Genomic DNA, 19519 nt, shown 5'->3' on the forward strand with positions numbered 1-19519 from the left:
TGTGGAAAAGAAATAAATAAAGCACAAATTTGAGAAAATGATGGCAAAGTAGATCCCAGACACTTATAAAATTTTTTTTTGTAATTTTGAATTTTGTATTAATGATTCAAATTATATGTCAAAGTCCCTGTTCTTAGTCGAATGAGTAGTAGATTTGATGCTTTCTCGAAGACGTAGGGATCTATTTCTTCTCTCTTGTACAAAACGCTCAGTCATGAAAAAGTCGGGGACTAGAGAGAAAATCTTTTTGCATAAAATTATAAACTCTCACGGTATGTTAGTTCAGCTCCTTAACCAGTGACAGACTTGCAACACGATTTTTGTTCGGTTCCTGATTCCTCGAAATAATATTTAAAAGCAAAGTTGCTACCAAATGACGTTTCAGATTGGTTTAACAATAGCTTTTCTAGTTCTTAAAATAGTCATACATCACAAAAATGTAGCGTTTGGAGCAAAACTAATATGTGAATTATCCAACAAGTTTTTTTCTTCTTTATAGGAAACTTATAACTTTGAGAGTTACTGTTAGATCAAATTACAGTTGAAATTACTTTAAAAATTTAGCATCGCTACCAATTAGTTTAGACGCGTCTAGATTTTTAAATCCTTTACAACCAAAAATGAAGTTACACAAAACATATAAATTTTTATAATTATATATCATTTATTTTACTATATCATCATCAACTAACCAAAAAATTTACAACCAAATCAATCAATATGGGAGTCAAAGGTCTAAACCAATTAATTAAAGAGCATTCACCCTCTGCATTCAAAGAATTCCAATTAAAAAATTTATTTGGTAGAAAAGTTGCCATTGATGCATCAATGTGTTTATATCAATTTCTTATAGCAGTTAGACAATCAGATGGTCAACAATTAACAAATGAAGACGGAGAAACAACATCACATTTATCAGGTATATTTTATAGAACTATTAGATTAGTTGAAAATAATATAAAACCAGTTTATGTATTTGATGGTAAACCACCAGTTTTAAAAGGAGGAGAATTAGAAAAAAGATTATTACGTAGAGAAGAAGCTCAAAAACAAATGGATCAAATTAAAGATGATGGTACAGTTGCAGAAGTTATGAAATTTGAAAAAAGATTAGTCAGAGTAAGTAAAGATCAAAATGATGAAGCAAGAAAATTATTGGAACTTATGGGTATTCCTATTGTTGATGCACCATGTGAAGCAGAAGCTCAATGTGCAGAATTAGCTCGTGGTGGGAAAGTTTTTGCTGCAGCTTCTGAAGATATGGATACTTTATGCTATGAACCACCATATTTATTAAGACATTTAACGTTTTCAGAAGCAAGAAAAATGCCAATTGATCAAATCACTTATAAAGAAGCAATAGAAGGATTAGATATGACAAAAGATCAATTTATTGATTTATGTATATTATTAGGTTGTGATTATTGTGAAACTATAAAAGGTGTTGGTCCAGTTACTGCTTATAAATTAATAAAAGAACATGGGTCCTTAGATAATATCGTTAAATTTATAAATGAAAATCCAGATAAAACAAAATATAAAGTACCAGAAAATTGGCCATATGATGAAGCAAGACAACTATTTTTAAAACCAGAAGTAACAGAAGCTAGTGAAGTTGAATTAAAATGGAAAGAACCAGATGTAGATGGATTGATTGAGTATATGGTTAAACAAAAGGGTTTCAGTGAAGATAGAATTAAAAGTGGAGCAGAAAAATTGAAAAAAGGTTTAAAAGCAGGAGTTCAAGGTAGATTGGATGGGTTTTTTACAGTTGTTTCAAAACCAAAACCAAAAGAAGATCCAAAAGATAAAAAAAGAAAAGCAAATGACAAAAAGGGTGGAGCTTCAAAAAAGAAAAAAAAATAAAAACTTCTTTAATTCTCTATATATACTAATATAATAATATAATATAATACTTAATTAATTAATTAATTAATCTTTTGATTTTGGTTTTTTCTTTTCAGCTTCAGCTTCTTTTTCAGCTTCAATCTCATCAACATATTTTTTAATTTCATCAATTGTTAATTTTTCTATTATTGCATTTGGTTTCATTATGGAAATTTCGATATTTTTTGCTCCAGTTTGTACAACCTCTAATAAAGATTTTACAGTTAATTTTATAGTTTCATCATCACTTAAATCTTCTTTATATTGTTTTTCCAAAAATTCTTTTACTGTTTTGGAAGATCTTCCAATTGCATGAGCTTTCCATGCATTAAATACTCCAGAAGGTTCAGTTTGATATAATTTAGGTACATTATCATAAACATCAAATCCAGCAATTAAAGTAGCAATTCCAAACGGTCTTGTACCACCAGATTGTGTATATTTTTGTTGAACTCCAGCAACATATTTAGTTAAATATTCAACACTTACAGGATCTTCTAAATTTAATTTATGTGATTGAGCTTCAACTCTTGCTTTATCTATTAAAATTCTTGCATCAGCATTTAAACCAGCAAATGCTAATAATATATGATGATCTATTTTACATATTTTGGAAGGTGTTGTTCTTGGATCTTGTAATTTTAATGTTGTTCTTCTTTCACAACCTAAAACTACTATATTTTTACCTTTTACTCCAACTGCACAAGTACCTCTTTTAACAGCTTCTGATGCATATTCAACTTGAAAAACATGTCCGTCAGGTCTTAAATTGAAGTTAGTATGTTACTTAGTAAGTCAATTGAGTAATTTATACATACGAGAAAATCGATAATGCACTATCGTAACCACTCATTTCTTAGTTGTGTTTGTTGATAAAAGTAATTGATATTTTTTTGCCTCTTGAAAAAAAAAAAAATATGATACGCTTCAGAATCAATATGGCTAAAAAAAATAATACACCAAAACAAATTCCAAATAAAGACGTTTTTTCAAGAATATCATATTTGTATAATCTTAGTACTACCTACGACGCTTTAAACCCAATTTTATCAAGAGCTTACAGTAGGAATTTGATTGCAATTTCCAAAAAAACAACTTCAAGAGTATCACCAAGTGTAAAAAGAACGCTATGTAAGAATTGTAATGCAGTATTAATACCAGGTCTAACAATGTCAATGAGAATAGAGAACAAAAGCAAAAATCAAACACCTCATAATGATGTGTTTATAAAGAAATGTTTATATTGTGACACAGCCAAAAGATATCCAATTGGAAAAGACCTAGAGTATATACCCAATCATCAAAGAGTAGAAGAAGATACAAATATGTCATAAATATACATGAATTTTACTTTAATTGTCTAAATTATTTATTCTGCTGTTGCGGCACATAAAGCAGCACCAACACCTGAACCATCTTTTGCAATTTTTAAATATATTTTCTTGTGAGAACCTTTTAAAGGATTTATAACTTCAATTGATTCCATTATAGCATCTCTAAAACCTGGATAGAATTCAACAACTGAACCATCACAACCAACTTCAAAATCTCTATCATCATCTTTATATTGATCCTTAACACTTTTTACAATTGTGGCTAAAGGAATTGCAGATAATTGAGCAGCTCTTCTTGATATAGCTCTTGTTAATCTTTGTATAACTATTCTTTCATCTTTTGTAGTTGGTAATCTCAAAGCGTTTTTCAAAATTAATTCAGACATTTTTAGGTCTGTTGAATCATCAATTTGAATATATGATAGAACTTCAGAATCTAATAACCATGGTTCAGTTATTCTATGTGGTAAACTTCCACCTCTTTCCTTGTATAATTCTTGGAAAATTAAACCTCTTTCAAAAAGATTTAACAATGCTACTCTTAAAATTTCCCCTAAAAACATACCACTAATTCTTTTTTCAAATAAATGATAACCTTTATTAGCAGTTTCTTTGTCTACAATTTCATCAAATATAGTATTTGGTAATATTTGTAAAGTATTATCAAATGATCCCCATTCAGTATTTATTACCATACCTTTACAATTTTTTGGTGGATTTTTTAATTTTGGAATATCATCTATGGCAGCATAATAAGCACCATTTGTACCAGTTCCAAATATACAACCAATAACTGTATTTGCATTTGTCTTCGTTGGATCATTTTCATAAGCTCTTGATAATAATGTTCCAACAGTATCATTAGCTAATGCAACAACTTTGACATTAACTTCTAAAACAGTTAAATTAGCTTGTAATAATTCAACAATATCTCTATTAACAGTATCTGGAATATCAAACCCCTTTGTCCATCTAATTAAAGTACCTTTATCCAAAGCAGTTTGTTCAACAGGAAATGAAAAAGTGAAACCTAATTTTAATGGTTCTTTACCTTTAGTGTTTGCATCATCATGATGTTCATCCAAAAAACTTTGAATTTTGGTTGCTAAAAATTGAAATAATTCATCAGCTTTTTGACCTTTCATTAATTCTAAGGGAATTCTATATTTATTTTGTTTTAATTCAAAAGTATGATCACCTTTTAAATCAATTGAACAAACTCTAAAATTTGTACCACCTAAATCTGCTGCTAAATATATACCAGTTTCTTTACCATTTGGAATTTTTGTTACAAATGTTGGAATCATTGGCATATGTTCTCTACTTTGTTTTGGAGCTTTCAATCCATCTTTCATTGATTTTTCAAAATATTCTGAAGCTTTAATTAAATAATCATTATCTAAATAGAATTGATTTTCAACTTCTCTAACTGCTAATTCAACTTTTTCTGGTAAAGTCATATTAATATAACGACTTGACATTATAATAAATAAAATGAATAAATTTGTGAATAATAAATAGGCTGTAAAATAGTAAATATATATGAATTTCTTTTTTTCAATAGGTTAAAAAATAAATAAAAGAAATAATTGAATAGTACTAAGCAAGATATTATTCTGGTTATGAAAGTTTTAAAGATATTAATTGATGATTTTTTTTAATTTTTTTCTTCGGATAGTTTTTGAATAAACAGCAATTTTAGTTAAGAGATTTAATAAATAATTACAACTTTAAAAATTTCTTGAATTTAGGTACTTTCAACTTCAGGTCTGTGATTTATTACAGTTTCTTTCTATTGATTACTTATTTATTTATAGTTAACTAGAGTAAGTTGAATCAATTCTCGAGAATTATATAAAAAAACTGGGGAAAATTTCAAATTGTATCTTAAAATAAATTTTGTATTATCATCCATTTTTGTGTAAGTATCGGACTTCTGTTTTACTTTCTATGATTATGATATATTTGAAATTAATTTGGTCTTTATTAGTTAATTGATTGGGGTAAGAAGTTAAATAAAAATCAACTGAATAAGCGTTATTTAATTATCTTATTAGTGTAATTCCAAATTCTAATTTAATCAAATATATTTATATTTTTAAATCTTGAATGAATTTACATGAAACAAAAGGATTATAGATGTCATTCTGCAGGATTATGCTTGTGTCAAATCAATATTTATAAAAATAATCTCAATTGGATCAGATCAAATGAAGTTATTGAGAATGTAATTCATCTTATAATGAGATATGGTGGTTATAGCAGAGGTTATGGAGGTAGTTCAAGTTATGGTTATGGTAGTTCTTCAAGTTATGGAAATTATAGTTCCAATAGACAACAATATAATCGTCCAGTAGCTTCAAATAAACAAGGAACTTTATATACTAGTGATTATTATAGAAATCCTTCAAATCAAAGACAATCTCAATATAAGCAAAATACCAATAGCTATGGTAATACATCAAATTATAATAATCAAAATTATAGAAATCAGCAGAATTCTTCGTATAAACAAAATCAACCAACTAATGTTAATCAGAATGTTACTGTAAATAAACAAGGAAAAGGTAGGTTTGGTATGGGTAGAGTAGGTGGATTTTTTAAATGGCCATTTATGTTTATGATGTTTAATAGAATGGGTAAACGTCATCATGAACCACCACCACCACCACCTCAACAACCAGTGGTTGTGAATGTTCATGGTCCACCACCTCAAGATGAGCAACTACAAACAGATCTACCAAAAGAAAGACAATTAAAATCAAGAACATTGATTAGTAAAAATAATCAATATGCAAAAGATACAAGTCCAATATCAGAACATTCACAATCAAGTAATTATGAAACAAGAACTTTTGGACATTTGGCATCAGATAATAATTCTTTGGAAGTTAATTCAACTTCTTCATTTAGAGGTGAAAATTTAGTTTCTTCTAAAACTCCATCTAATGATAATAAAGAACTAAAAAAACCTTATTCTCAACAAACAATTGATATGAAGAGACTTTTACAACTGACACCACCTGCTGATTTTAATAATGGTGTTGAATTTGAAGAACAATGTCAAACATCTTTTCAACCATAGCTGATAGTTTTAAATAGTTACACAAAAGTTAATGAACAGTGCTACCAAAAGGATTGTCTAAGATTCTTTTCTCTCGTAAATTTTTAACTCTATAATATTCTTAATATAGATGAAATGTAAACATCATGTTAAAAATTATCTCCACCATTTATACATCACAATTCTACACTCAAAACCTTATTATAACAGTAATGCATAATGAGTATACCACCATTTAGACCATATGGAGGAGAAGATTATCGGGTAGTAAGTGATTTATCAAGATTTGATCATGAAAATAATATACCAAAACTACGATCAAGAAATACTACACCAACAAATACAGAAATTACACAATCATCAAAATTAACTTTAGATACTATTATACCATTATATTCAAGTAAAATTGATGAAGGTCCAAAATATAAATTTTTAAATGAATCACAACCAGAAAAAAGAGTTAGAATACGACCTAGACAATTTTCAATTGCAATTCAAGTACCTCAAGATCATTTTAAACCTAAACCAAAACCACCACCAAAAGATTTTGTAAGTAGATCAAAATCAGAAAAAGAATTTTTACCATATCCAGCATCAATAAATGAACCAATAAATGAATTACCACAATTACCTCAACCACAACAGAAATTAAAACTAGACCCAAATCAATTTGATAATAATGATTCTGCAAGTATATTGTCAAGACAAAAACAATTAGAACATGAATTAGTTAAAACTGTAATGAATAGACCTTTATTATCATTTAAAGCAGATCGATTTGGTGAACAATATCATGGGAAATATATTACTATTACAGTTAATTTCTTGTTGTATTTATTTGAAATTTGTTGTAGTATAATTGAAATCGTATTATCTTCAGTTTTATTAGATCATGATCATAATATATCTGTGGGGATTTATAGATATTTTGTTGCTGATGGAATTATATCATTAATTATTGCATTATTATTTACATTACAAGCAGTTAATTACGAAAAAAGGAATGGGAATTTCTATTGTTTAGCTGCAACTATTATTAAATTGGTTTCATTTATTTTAGTTATTTCATATGTATTTCCTTCGGATAATGCTGCTACTGATAAAATATGGCTGATTAGGAGAGCAATCGGTTCGTTTATTATAATATCTACATTCTTATGGATAATAAACTTAATCATGTTTTTAACTACATTATATATATCAAGATTAAATTTATTAGAAGAGTTGAATTTTGATTATGGTCATAGAGGATTAAATGATGAATTCAATAGAAGTAGAATTGGAGAAAAAAATTATCATGAACAATTACCACCACAACAACAACCATTAAAAGAATTTTATTTAAACGAGAATGGAGAAATGTATGAATTAAATGAACATGAAAGAGAGTCTTATAAAAATAAAAATAAGATCTTGGTTTATACATTTTAGATCTATCACATAACAAATCAAATTTTTGCAACCAAGTATAAAAATCTAAATCTAACGCATTCCTATCTTCACATTTCTAATTTTGCCATTAATCAAAAGATGAAGCTTCAAATTTTCAGACTAGTTATCTATTTACAATTAATCAATGCATTATTACTCCCACATCATTGGCCTATAGTAAGACCAAAGTTATTTTCATTAAAGACTACAAAATCAAGATTACATGGTCATTTACACCCTTTAGTCCCAATAAGACAGCACAATCGAGAATTTACATTTAGAAATTTAGGTTATAATGATTCTTCATCGTCTCAAAATTTATTGTTTATACCAAGAGAATTAATTAATCCTGAAATGTTTTCTGCCTTGGGATTATCTAATTTGTTTACAAATTTTACAAATTTACAATGGATTAATTTTACATCAAAAGATCAAATATTAATACCACAAGAATTTAAAACTTTTTTCATATTCAATACGAGTTTAATTAAAGATTCATCATTTTCTGGATTTGAAAAAATTCAAAATTTAAAAGATCATAAGAATTTTCTTTCTTCAAATAATCTATCAAAGATGTTAAATAGAGTTATACCTTTTGATATGCCTGAATTACTTGATTTAATAGATTATTATATGGTTTTACCAAATTTACCCCACTTGACAAATTTAACATCATCAGTATATAACGAAGGATTATTAAGTTACCCATTAGATCAATTACCTACTTTCAGACCACAATTAAGTGATGGAAAACCAATGATTGTTTTTATGTTTAATGAAACTGAACCACAACCACCAACGACTGAATCAGCTACGTCACAAAGGGAAAAATTATCACCACATCATATCATGTCAATTAAAAATTATTTAAAACCAACTAGTATATCTAGCTTTTTTGATAAATTTGCAAGTTCTTGGATAAATCAAGTTGGTTATGATTCATTAATAAAATCAGTATTTTGTAATATTAACCCTCAAGATGAAGATCATTCATATTGTCTTAAAATAAGAAATTCAATGGTTGATTTCGTACCTGCTTTTAAAAAATTTATTGCTAAAACTGATCCAAATATTATTTCAAATTTCCAATATCATCAAAATAATCCACAAGTTGAATCATTAGCGGTTAAACAAGTTCATGATAGATTAAAATCCAAAAAGAATGCATTGGAAATGACAAGTTATCATTTAGTTAAATATCCAAAAGAAACAATTGAAGTTTTAGATGAAGCATTTGATTCTAAAATTGATGATAAATTTACAAAAATTGAATCAAAAAAGGAAGATTGGTTAGATAAATATGAAGAACATAAATTAAATTTTTTAAATGAATTAGATGATAAAATTTATTCATTAGATGATAAAAAGGATTTAATTACTGATAAAATTAAACGTAAAAAGAATTATCTTGCAAATTGGAAGTTTAAACCTCAATTATTTGATAAATCAGAAGCTAGAGATTTAGAAGATGAGGATCAATCCGATAATGATGAATTTTTAAATGATGAAGAAGCATTAGAACAACCTAGTGATTCAGAAATGGACAAGTATGCAAATGATCATAGTTATATTAGTAAAAGAAGTGATTATTTACATCATATAACCACCAATAAAAAACAAGATGATGCTATTGGAAATTATATAGAAGATGGTGGATTTTCATTACCACTAAGTCTTTTAAAAAATGTATACAAAGATCAATCATCAGTTTTAACTCCACCACCAAGAAGAACAACTTATAGTCAAGTTATAAATTTAGAAACTTTAAAACCACTCAAAAAGAGATTCGAGTTAGTTGAAAAAGATACTGATGAATTTACAAAAGATTGTAAACCAATTACTTGGTATAATATTTTCCATTATAGTATATTTGGAGAACCAAAATTTTGTAAACCAAGAGAAGAAGAAGAGTAAATTGATAAAAAAATGAAATTTTTTATATTTTTGTTTTAGTCTTTAAATACATGAAACTAAATAAATAAAAAAATGTAACTAATAATCGTGCAATTGAAATGAATAAATGAACTTAAAAATAGTAATAAAATGAAATGAAATTTTGTAAAAACATATTTTTTTCTTTTTAGTTGTTCACCTAAAATTTGTTCTTTGATTTGGATTTCTTGCTTGATATTGATTTGTATTACTATATGAAGTTTGCTGGAAATAAGGATTATGAGGACTTGATACTGATCCTTGATAAGCATCAGTTTTACCATAACTGAATCCATTATTGTTTTGATTATTTATATTTGATTGTGACGCACTTTGTGGTAATGCATTATATGGATTCCCCACTATTGTTGAGCCTGGTTGAGTTGGTTCCATAAAACTTATTGAATCTCTTTTTGATTCATAATTTGATCCACTTCCTGAAGTTGATGATATTCCTGGACCACTTAAATTTCTTGTTCTTTGATAAACTGAATCTTCTTCATAAGAATCTTCATCATCAAACATTGTTGATCCATTTTTGTTTTTATGTTGACTATGTTCATGACCTTTCATTGCTGTTGCTCCTAATGCCATTAATTCCATATCATCATCTCCTCCTTTACCTTGTCCTCCGTTTGGTAAGAATGAAACACGATCATCTTTCATTGGTTGATATCTTGTATCTGGATTTTTATAAATTAATGCTAATACACAAGTAATGATGGTGAATAATAACAAAAACAAAGCAAATACTGCATTTAATATAAAATAAACAACCGCCATAACTGATGAAACAACATTTGGTTGACCAAAAATAGCTGAGAAAAACATGAAAAATAATGCATTTATAAAATTTATAACACTGATTGTGATATTAAAAGCATTTGTTCTTTTATCCATAAACGGACGAATCCAACATAATACAACCAAATAAATTAATTCAATGGCCCATATAATTACTGATTGTGGTTTACCATGTTTTTGTAATACTGCAACCAATAATGATTTAATAAAAATATAAAACAATGAAACTAAAATAAACCAATAACAATCAGCTTTAAATTGAACATACAAAAATCCAAATCTATTTAAAAATTTAGAATCTCCAAATAATAAATATGCTGGATTTTTAAATTGTCTTACTGATTTTTTACCTTTAAGGAAAACTCTTATTGCACCTTGGAATAATAATACAACTGATAAAACTAATAAAAATACTGCAACAACAGTTGTACCTGCAGAATCTCTAACAGTTAATTCCCAAATACATAATAAACTAATCTGTGGTAATGCAATAATTAATAAACGATATATAGAACCTTTGATAATTGATGACCATTGTTGACGATATTCATTGAATTTACCTTCATTCATTAATTTGGATCTTATTAATATTTCAATAATTGCTTTAAATAACATAAGACAAACAATCATAACAAATGCGAAAAAAAATACAAAAATAATACCAGTCATAAAAATATTTGTAATTTCAATACTTAATAAATAAGCAGCTCTTTGAATACCTCTTAAAACCAAAATTTTCCCAGATAAACTATCGGATTTTTCATCTGTTGAATATAATGCAGGATCTAAATTATCTGAAGTTCCAAAAGTATCTGAATCCAATAAAACACTAGCTCTTTTTTGGATTCTATCATTTCTTGTTTGTTGACTAAAAATAATTTGATCAAAAATTGAAGAAATAGCTCTTTTAACAAATTTTTTTTGTACTGAAATAGATAAATATTGTGATCCAATAATATCAGTTGGTGTACCACCAGTAGATTGAACATACCAATTAGCAATATTTTGAACAAATCCAACTCTAACTAAACCTAAAGACCACATGAAATTTTGAGCCCAAGCAGCAGCAATTGGTGGAACTCTTGCAACAGCCATCATTGCGGTAATAGCTAAAGATTGGAAGTAAATAAATAATGACATTGAATTAGAAGCAATATGAGCAGCAGTATTTGAATGACCAATAACTGATATAACACCAGAAGTAATAACACCCAAACCAGCAACTGCAGCAATTGGCCATGCAGCATATTTAGTTTGAACAGTTTTACCATTTGATAAAGTTGCTTCAACACAAGCTAATTGATCATAAGTTTCAATATCATAAACTAAAACTTTAACTCTTGCATCTAAATCTGGTATAGTATAAGCAACTCCAGGAATTTGTTTCGTAACAGATTCTCCTAAAGTATAAGAAGAATCTAAATCTAAATGACCAGAAGTTAAAGGACAAAGTGGATTATTATTTGGATTATTATTTTGAGTATAATCTAAATCACATAATGATATATTTCTTTGTAAAACATTTAAACCATATGCAATAACATTAACATAAGCACCAACTTTCTTATTATCAATTGATGATATAGCAGTAACATCAAAATATATAGTTCTATTATTTGGATAAAATATAATATTAAAATATGAAGCAGTAAATTGTGAATTATCCATACATGTTAATAATGAATTTGATTTTATAAAACTTGTTGCTGATATAAGTGAAGTAAGAAATACTATAAAGGTAAATGCTATTTTATAAAACAACATTATTTGTTAGTTGATATAATATATGAAGTTGTTAGTTTATAAGATGTTTTGTATAAAATGAGTTAAGATTCAAATGGAAAAATGAAAGTTGGTTGTAAAAAATTATGTATGTATAATATATATTATGTGGATTAAATTTAATATTATAGTTAATTTAAAAGTTAATTATCTCCTCATGAAAATCTATAAATTGATATTAGACTTGATTAATTCTATAAATAAATCGTATAAAATATTAGTTTGATGAAATAGATATTTGATTAAAAAGTGATTGAATAATGATTAAATAAATCTGTTGTAAGATTTCTATATTAAAATTAAAAATCTAAAAAAATTAAAGATCAAAAGAATTTTTTTTATTTCTACTTTTTTTTTATTTTTTGGTTGTAAAAAAAAAAAATAGATTTTTAATTTTTTTATTTTTAGAAATATAAATGAATAAATTTACTTCCCATAGTTTACAACAAATCATTTAATCATCATGTACTATACAAACAAGTAATAAAAATAATGTATTATATCAACATAATATGATGACGTTTTTCTGAATATTTAAATAAATTTATATAAATAATTGTTTTCGTGTTTATTATAACTTTCAAGCTTTTATTTTATTTTAATTGATTGTTAGAATAATAATAATTTTCTCGATATTCTTATACATAATATTTTCTTCTTTTTCTTAATATATGTAAAGTATGTAACACGTGACACGGATATATAATTCCAGATGGCACAGTTTCTTAAATTTTTATATTGTGCTACACTAATATATTAAAATTGATAACCTATTACATTAATTAAATTCGTAAATCTTTAATAAAATTAAAAATAATACTTAAATACAATCAAGGGGGTTAGAGATCCAAAATTTCATGTTGAGAATCTTCGATTTATACGACTTGATGATATCTATCTTCTTTTATTATCTTTTTTCTACAAGATTGAGTACTTTATTAACTAAATTAATTAATATCGGTAGTTTCAAAAAATTCCAATACTTTGTAAATTAAGAAAATTATTTTAGCAATAAGGGGCGCAATCAACTTCTGAATATTTTTTATTTTTTTCTTCAATTTTACATCAGCCTTGATAATTCATTACTTTTTGAAGTTTAAGTTGAGAATTCTTAGCTAAATTTTTAGAAACGGTAAAATTATAATGATTCTTGGATCCAATTACTTTAATTCTCGATGATTAAAGTTTTAAACAAATTCTAGTTCAATGATGTCATAAGATTTTTAAAAAGAGTAGATTTCTAAACCAATTTGATCTGAATTATATCACAAAATTAACAATTTTTAGTAATTAGTACATTTTATAATTTGAATTTAATACAATAAAAATTATAGATCTAATTGTTTTGAGTGGAAATGCAAGGTTTAACCAAACATTTTTAATAAAATGAAATAATAATGTTGTTTCACGCATAAATTTTAAATATCTTAAGTTAAAATGTACTAAATAAAATTTATAAACGAATATCTAATATGGAATACCATTAGTAAGTCTTTGAAATTCATCATAACCTTTAGTATAAAAACTTTCCATTGATTTTTTAATTAATTTTTTAAAATATAAAGCAGCTTCTTTATCAGTTTTTGTTGGTACAAATCTTGATCTTAAATTTTTTATTGTTGTATCTTTAAAACATGGTAAACCAGATTCTAACATTGGTGTTATTGTTCTAACAATAGTTTCCAAATATGGACGACAAGCTAAATAACCTTTTATACATAATTCTTCAAACCATTTAAATGATTGAGTTTCATCATTCCCACCTAATACCATAATCATTTCATGAGTTAATTTAAAAGGAGCAGCTTCAAATTTAACACCACCTGGTACAATATCAAAACAAAATCCAAAATCAATATGTAAAATATGACCTTGATCATCATACATAATATTACCATTATGTCTATCTTTAAATTGTAAAAGATAAGAAATTATAGAATATGCAGCTAATGATTTAATTAAATTATTTCTTGCTTTTTGAAATTCAATTGAATTTTCTGGTCCAAATTTTGTTATAAAATATTCATATAATCCATTAACTGCTTCTCTACCTAACATATCTCTTGATGTTGAATTTGGTAAAACATCAATAACACCACAACCAGGTGCTGTAGCAGTAACTCTATAGGGAAATACATAAAGATCTAAACCTGAATCATTCCAAATAGTTCTAAAAATTGAAATTAATTGTAATGCTAAAACATCTTGTCTACAATCATCACCAACTTTAAAAATTGCACTTTGCCATTTTTCAATTTCAATAGTTTGTTCTTTTCCTTTTTCATCATAATCAATTAAATCTTTTTTAATTTTAAAAGTTGCCATAAATGGAGCTTTTGCATGAGATTGTAAAGGTCTACCACTTTTACGATTAATATCAACTAAAACACCATCTGGATTAGAAGGTAAATAAACACCTGGCTCTACTTTAATTAATGCCATTTCTTCATCAATTTTGGCCTTTTTTTCAGCTTTTGTCTTTTTAATATATGGTTTTAATTTACCTGAAATATCAGTAACTTCATTAAAAAATCCAAATTCTTTATGATAAAATTGTAAATCTTCTTTACTAAAAGTTTTTAACATAGTTTCTTGAATTCTATCTAATACAGGTTTTAAATCATCTGGTTCAGTTGAATCTTCATCTTTAAAACTATTTGCTAACATATTCCAAATAATTTGATGAGCAAATAATTGTGAGACTTTTGCAGTTTCAATAATAAATCTTTCAACATATCCCTTTGCATCAAATCTTAAAGATTGAACAATTTGTGGAACATAAAAAAATGTTAAATTAACATCGTGACTTTCTAATGATCTCATAGTATATTGTAATATGAATGAATTTGCACCAAATGGTGGTAAAAATAAAGTGATTGCATCAATTGGTGATAAAGGAGCCCAAAATAATAATTGATATGATGGCATATGAGTACCAGCATTAATACCAATGAAAAATTGAACAGCATCTGGATAATAAACAGCAGGTAATGGATTTTTGATAATTAGTTGTTGTAATAAATCATCATGATTTTTATGTTTATATCTTAATGCAAGATTTATAGCTAAAATAGGATCAAGTTCATATGCTCTAGTAATCAAAGAATTATTAATAGCTGTACTAATAACTGAACCTGAAGAATCATTTGGATTACTACTAGTTAACCAAACATTAAATTTATAAATCTCATCATCAAGAAAATGTAAAAATAAATTTTTTTTCATTTCAATTTCACCAGATTTAAATGATGATACAGCACTTGCCATTTTAGAAACTTCTCTCATAACAATAGCTTCACTTTTAAATTTTAATTTATCACCACCAAATGGATAAGTACTTCTTTGTCTAAACCAAGTTAAAGCACCATCAAATATTAAATTAGTTAATTTTCTACTTGATCTTGAACCTAATCTAATATGAACATGTAAAACTTCAAATGAAAATTTTATTAATTCAAATCTAACCAATCTTGATAATGGATGATAACTTGCAATTTTTAAATTTTCTAAACCAACTTCAACAAATCTTGTAAATAATTTTAATAAATGATCACTTTGATTTAAAGTTGCCTCAAAATTACTTGAAAATAATTTAATTATTTCTAAATGAGGTCCGAAACTTCTTTGAGCTTTTTCAGCTAATTTATTAACAATAGTTCTATTACTTGGTGCATATTCCATCTTATCAAATTCTGCATGATTTAAATCATGTTCTTGTGAAAATAAACCTTTTCTCAATTCAATAGATTCTTCCCATTTTTTAGCTAATTCACTTATTAATAACATACTTAATTTTGGTTTATCTTTCATAACTGCAAACCAAACACCAGCTGCACTAATCATTACTGTTGGTTCAAACATCATAAATGGAATTTCAACCATATATCTAACTAATTCTGCATTGTTTACATCACTTAATAAAGTTAATCCTGCAATTTCTGATAATAATTTTAATACATCATCATCAGTAGCTGATTTTATATCTAATTTGATCTTGTAAACTTTGTCTCTAATTGCTTTGAAAGCTAAATCAATATCTTCATCAGTTCTTAATGGCAATTGATTCATAATTCTGGTTACAAAATTTGATCTCCAATTTAATTGAGCAACAATAGTAGGTAAACTATCTAAAGCTGATATATTTGCATAAGTAATAGCATTCAATTCTCTATCGTGAGATGAAATATTACCAGACATTTGTAATGCAAATGATAATCCAAATTGAATTGGTGTATCATAATTTAATTCTTCATTTGATGATACATAAGATTGAATTAAACTCTTGACATCGACATTTGATTTATACAAAAGAAGGTTAATCCAATGTTTTGATTTTTCATGAAATCTATTGAATGTTGAACATCTCCAACCATAATCATCTGACATTTGAATTTTTATTCCAGTACATCTAGCTCTAAAAGAAGTTGTAGGTTCATATTCATGAACATCAGCATCAGCAATACTTTGAAATAATAAAGTTAAAATATCAAATAATGCAAATAATGATTTTTTATGACATAATGAAGCAGGTACTTTATTAATTAATAAATCACAGCATTGCATGGCTGCATCTTGCATATCTTCAACTGGATAAGTACAATAAGTTAACATGGTTGTTAATTGTGCAGCAATATGATCAGCTGTAAATTGTTTATTAGCACCTGAAATTACTAAAGTAATATAATCTCTAACAACTTTGAATGCAATTGGACCTAAATATTTTTCAATACCTGATGATTTAATTGAAGGATCAGTGAAATATAATAAAATTTTGGAACAATTGCCACTTTTAACTCTTAAACTTTCACAAAATACAGTAGCTGATAAGAACATTAATTTTGGATATGACAAAGTACGATGAACTTCAAAAATATCACCTAAAAATGATCTATGATCTTTGATATTATGGTTTGATGAACCTCTTCTCAAAACAGTGTTTAATTCAATTGAAGTTTCGGTTCTATCCCAAGATAATTCTGAAGCTAATGGTGGTGAATTATATGCAATTCTTTCTAATTCTGTTTTAAAAATTTGACTATTTTTGGAATTAACATTATAACCATGAACAACCATATTAAACCAAATATTTCTAAATAAATTAATAGTTTCTGTCTTTTTAATGTCTAATGGTTCTTGACCTAAATTAACATCTGGTAATAAAGCAGCTAATGGTTTTAAATATATTGCAATTTGATCACCAACTTCACTAATTTCAGTATGTGGTCTATGATGTTCTAATTGTTGAACATCACCTTTACTAATTATAGCTTGTAATAATTCATGTAAATAAACAAAATATAATGGATTTGCTTGTTTCAATTTAGTTGATAAAATACATTTAGCTTCAGTTAAATTTCCTAATAATACCATATTTTTCTTTTCTAATGCATCAAATGATAATTTATTTAATAATCTAACTAAAATAATAAATTCACGTTCTGGTAAAAATGGTGCACATGAACTTAAACCTTTCAAAATTAATGGACCAATTGCTGAATCAATCTTGGCTACTTTTTGAGATAAAATAGTACATGCTAATGCTGGAACAGATTCATCATCACATGCTTCTGAAACTTCAATAATTGCAGTAACTGCATTTTCACAAACTTTTTTATAATCATTTTCATCAAATTCATGTGAATTCCCACCTTTACTAAAAACTTGAGAAATTGAAGAAATTGAAGTTCTTCTTGATGAAATTGGTGATCCATAATCTCTTGCAAATCCATTTTCACCAGAAATATTTTTAACTGCTCTTCTAGCACTTTTAGAAGGTAATTGTAATCCTTCATTACTAACAAATAATAAATTAGTTAATGAATAAATAGTAGTAACAACAGCATCTTGTGGTAATTTTTTACTACCTAAACCAACACTTTTTGAAGCTTCTAAACAATAATGTTGTGGTAATTTTGGATTAGCAACAACTGATGTAAAGACTCTAGTTAATAATGGACCAACAGTTTCATCTTTATAAACTAATAAAGCACCAAATTGGAAAATAGTTAAACCTAAATCTGAATCTAACATAACTTCTTTAATTTCAACACAAGATTTAAATAAATTTCTTGAAGTTTTAATATCTAAATTATCAGTAAACATACCACAACTTAAAACTTGTAAATCAAAAGATTTTGATAAATAACCTAATTTTAAACGATTATAAGTTGAATAAACAATAAAAGTTTCTCCACGATCTAAAAACTCTAATTTTCTTAAAGCTAAATCAGTTAAAATTTTAATAATTTCCATATTAGCTCTTGAAAATTCTAATTTTTTATGATCATTATTAGCAACTTTATTTAATAAAAATTGAATTAAACTTTCATCAGTATTACCAATAATTGAATTAATAATTGAAGTCATTAATCTTGATAATTTTTCTAAATATAAAATTGGTGAAAAATCAATACAAAAATCACGATCTAATAATCCTTTATATTCATTTGGTTCATCATATAGAAAATCTGAATAATTTTCAACATCACTTAAAAAATCAAAATTATCAATACAAGCATCTAAACTTGTAAAAATTTTAAAAGTTCTTGAACTAAAAGTTAAAAATTTTGCATTTCTATTTAATCCATCAATAACTCCAATTAATGTTAAAAAATTTGATAAATCTGGTTCAACATTATCAAAGAATTTTTCAATAAATTGATGGAAAATTTCAACAACTTCATCAAAATATTGTTTATTGGCTTGAAAACATAAATTAATTAATGCAACAGTTAATTTTTCACCTAATAAAGTCCAAGGAGAAATTGCAACTGAATTTGAAACAATATTATAACTAAATTTTTGATCAGGTAATTCAAATAAATAGATCTTAAATTTATCAATTAATATCTTGATTTGACTTTGTAACTTAATTTGTTTCTTTGTTGAATCACATAATGCAATTAAAACTTCATATTCTTTTGGAGCTATTGCAACATTTGATAATTTATCAGTATTTTTTCTATTATTATTAAAAAATTTAGGAGTTGAAGTTAATAATTTTGAAAAATCATCTTTTTGAATTCCAGTATTAATTTCTTTTAAATTTGAAGGTACATTTTCAACAGTTAGATCTGCTAATTTTTTTAAAGCTTCAGCACGAATTGAACCTCTATTAATACCGTAATAATCCATAATGAATTAAAGTAGGTAGTGAAAAAAAGATGGAAAGGAATGTAAGGTTGTTTGTTGAAGTTGTAAAAAAATTGAAATTAAAGATTAAGTTATAAATTAATTTAAATTAAAATTTAAATACGTTTCTGTCTTTCTTGTTGTTGCAAATAAA

The 19519-nt window shown here is 26.1% G+C and overlaps 8 protein-coding genes across 8 annotated transcripts; 4 read left to right on the top strand and 4 right to left on the bottom strand. All coding sequences in view use genetic code 12, as the record gives it.

The window, feature by feature from the left end:
• Positions 1-720: 720 nt before the first annotated feature.
• Positions 721-1866, top strand: KGF54_002066 (multifunctional nuclease; the record flags this gene model as incomplete). The annotated part of the gene is made up of 1 exon (XM_051762505.1): positions 721-1866. The coding sequence occupies one exon, from the start codon at positions 721-723 to the stop codon at positions 1864-1866; it is 1146 nt and encodes a 381-aa protein (XP_051620578.1).
• Positions 1867-1932: 66 nt separating this feature from the next.
• Positions 1933-2740, bottom strand: PRE6 (proteasome core particle subunit alpha 4; the record flags this gene model as incomplete). The annotated part of the gene is made up of 2 exons (XM_051762506.1): positions 1933-2650; positions 2706-2740. 2 exons carry the CDS (start codon positions 2738-2740, stop codon positions 1933-1935), a joined length of 753 nt encoding a protein of 250 aa, XP_051620579.1.
• Positions 2741-3256: 516 nt separating this feature from the next.
• GLK1 (glucokinase) lies at positions 3257-4702 on the bottom strand (the record flags this gene model as incomplete). Its single annotated transcript, XM_051762507.1, has 1 exon — positions 3257-4702. The coding sequence occupies one exon, from the start codon at positions 4700-4702 to the stop codon at positions 3257-3259; it is 1446 nt and encodes a 481-aa protein (XP_051620580.1).
• Positions 4703-5340: 638 nt separating this feature from the next.
• Positions 5341-6306, top strand: KGF54_002069 (uncharacterized protein; the record flags this gene model as incomplete). The annotated part of the gene is made up of 1 exon (XM_051762508.1): positions 5341-6306. The coding sequence occupies one exon, from the start codon at positions 5341-5343 to the stop codon at positions 6304-6306; it is 966 nt and encodes a 321-aa protein (XP_051620581.1).
• A 198-nt stretch (positions 6307-6504) lies between these two features.
• Positions 6505-7716, top strand: KGF54_002070 (uncharacterized protein; the record flags this gene model as incomplete). Its single annotated transcript, XM_051762510.1, has 1 exon — positions 6505-7716. One exon carries the CDS (start codon positions 6505-6507, stop codon positions 7714-7716), a length of 1212 nt encoding a protein of 403 aa, XP_051620582.1.
• Positions 7717-7815: 99 nt separating this feature from the next.
• On the top strand, positions 7816-9630 carry KGF54_002071 (uncharacterized protein; the record flags this gene model as incomplete). The annotated part of the gene is made up of 1 exon (XM_051762511.1): positions 7816-9630. The coding sequence occupies one exon, from the start codon at positions 7816-7818 to the stop codon at positions 9628-9630; it is 1815 nt and encodes a 604-aa protein (XP_051620583.1).
• A 174-nt stretch (positions 9631-9804) lies between these two features.
• On the bottom strand, positions 9805-12216 carry FLC2 (flavin adenine dinucleotide transporter; the record flags this gene model as incomplete). Its single annotated transcript, XM_051762512.1, has 1 exon — positions 9805-12216. One exon carries the CDS (start codon positions 12214-12216, stop codon positions 9805-9807), a length of 2412 nt encoding a protein of 803 aa, XP_051620584.1.
• Positions 12217-13701: 1485 nt separating this feature from the next.
• Positions 13702-19368, bottom strand: STT4 (1-phosphatidylinositol 4-kinase; the record flags this gene model as incomplete). The annotated part of the gene is made up of 1 exon (XM_051762513.1): positions 13702-19368. One exon carries the CDS (start codon positions 19366-19368, stop codon positions 13702-13704), a length of 5667 nt encoding a protein of 1888 aa, XP_051620585.1.
• Between the last annotated feature and the right edge of the window lie 151 nt (positions 19369-19519).

The sequence above is a fragment of the Candida jiufengensis genome (assembly GCF_024610255.1).
Source record: "Candida jiufengensis strain CBS 10846 chromosome Unknown scaffold4, whole genome shotgun sequence".
Taxonomy (NCBI): domain Eukaryota; kingdom Fungi; phylum Ascomycota; class Pichiomycetes; order Serinales; family Debaryomycetaceae; genus Lodderomyces; species Lodderomyces jiufengensis.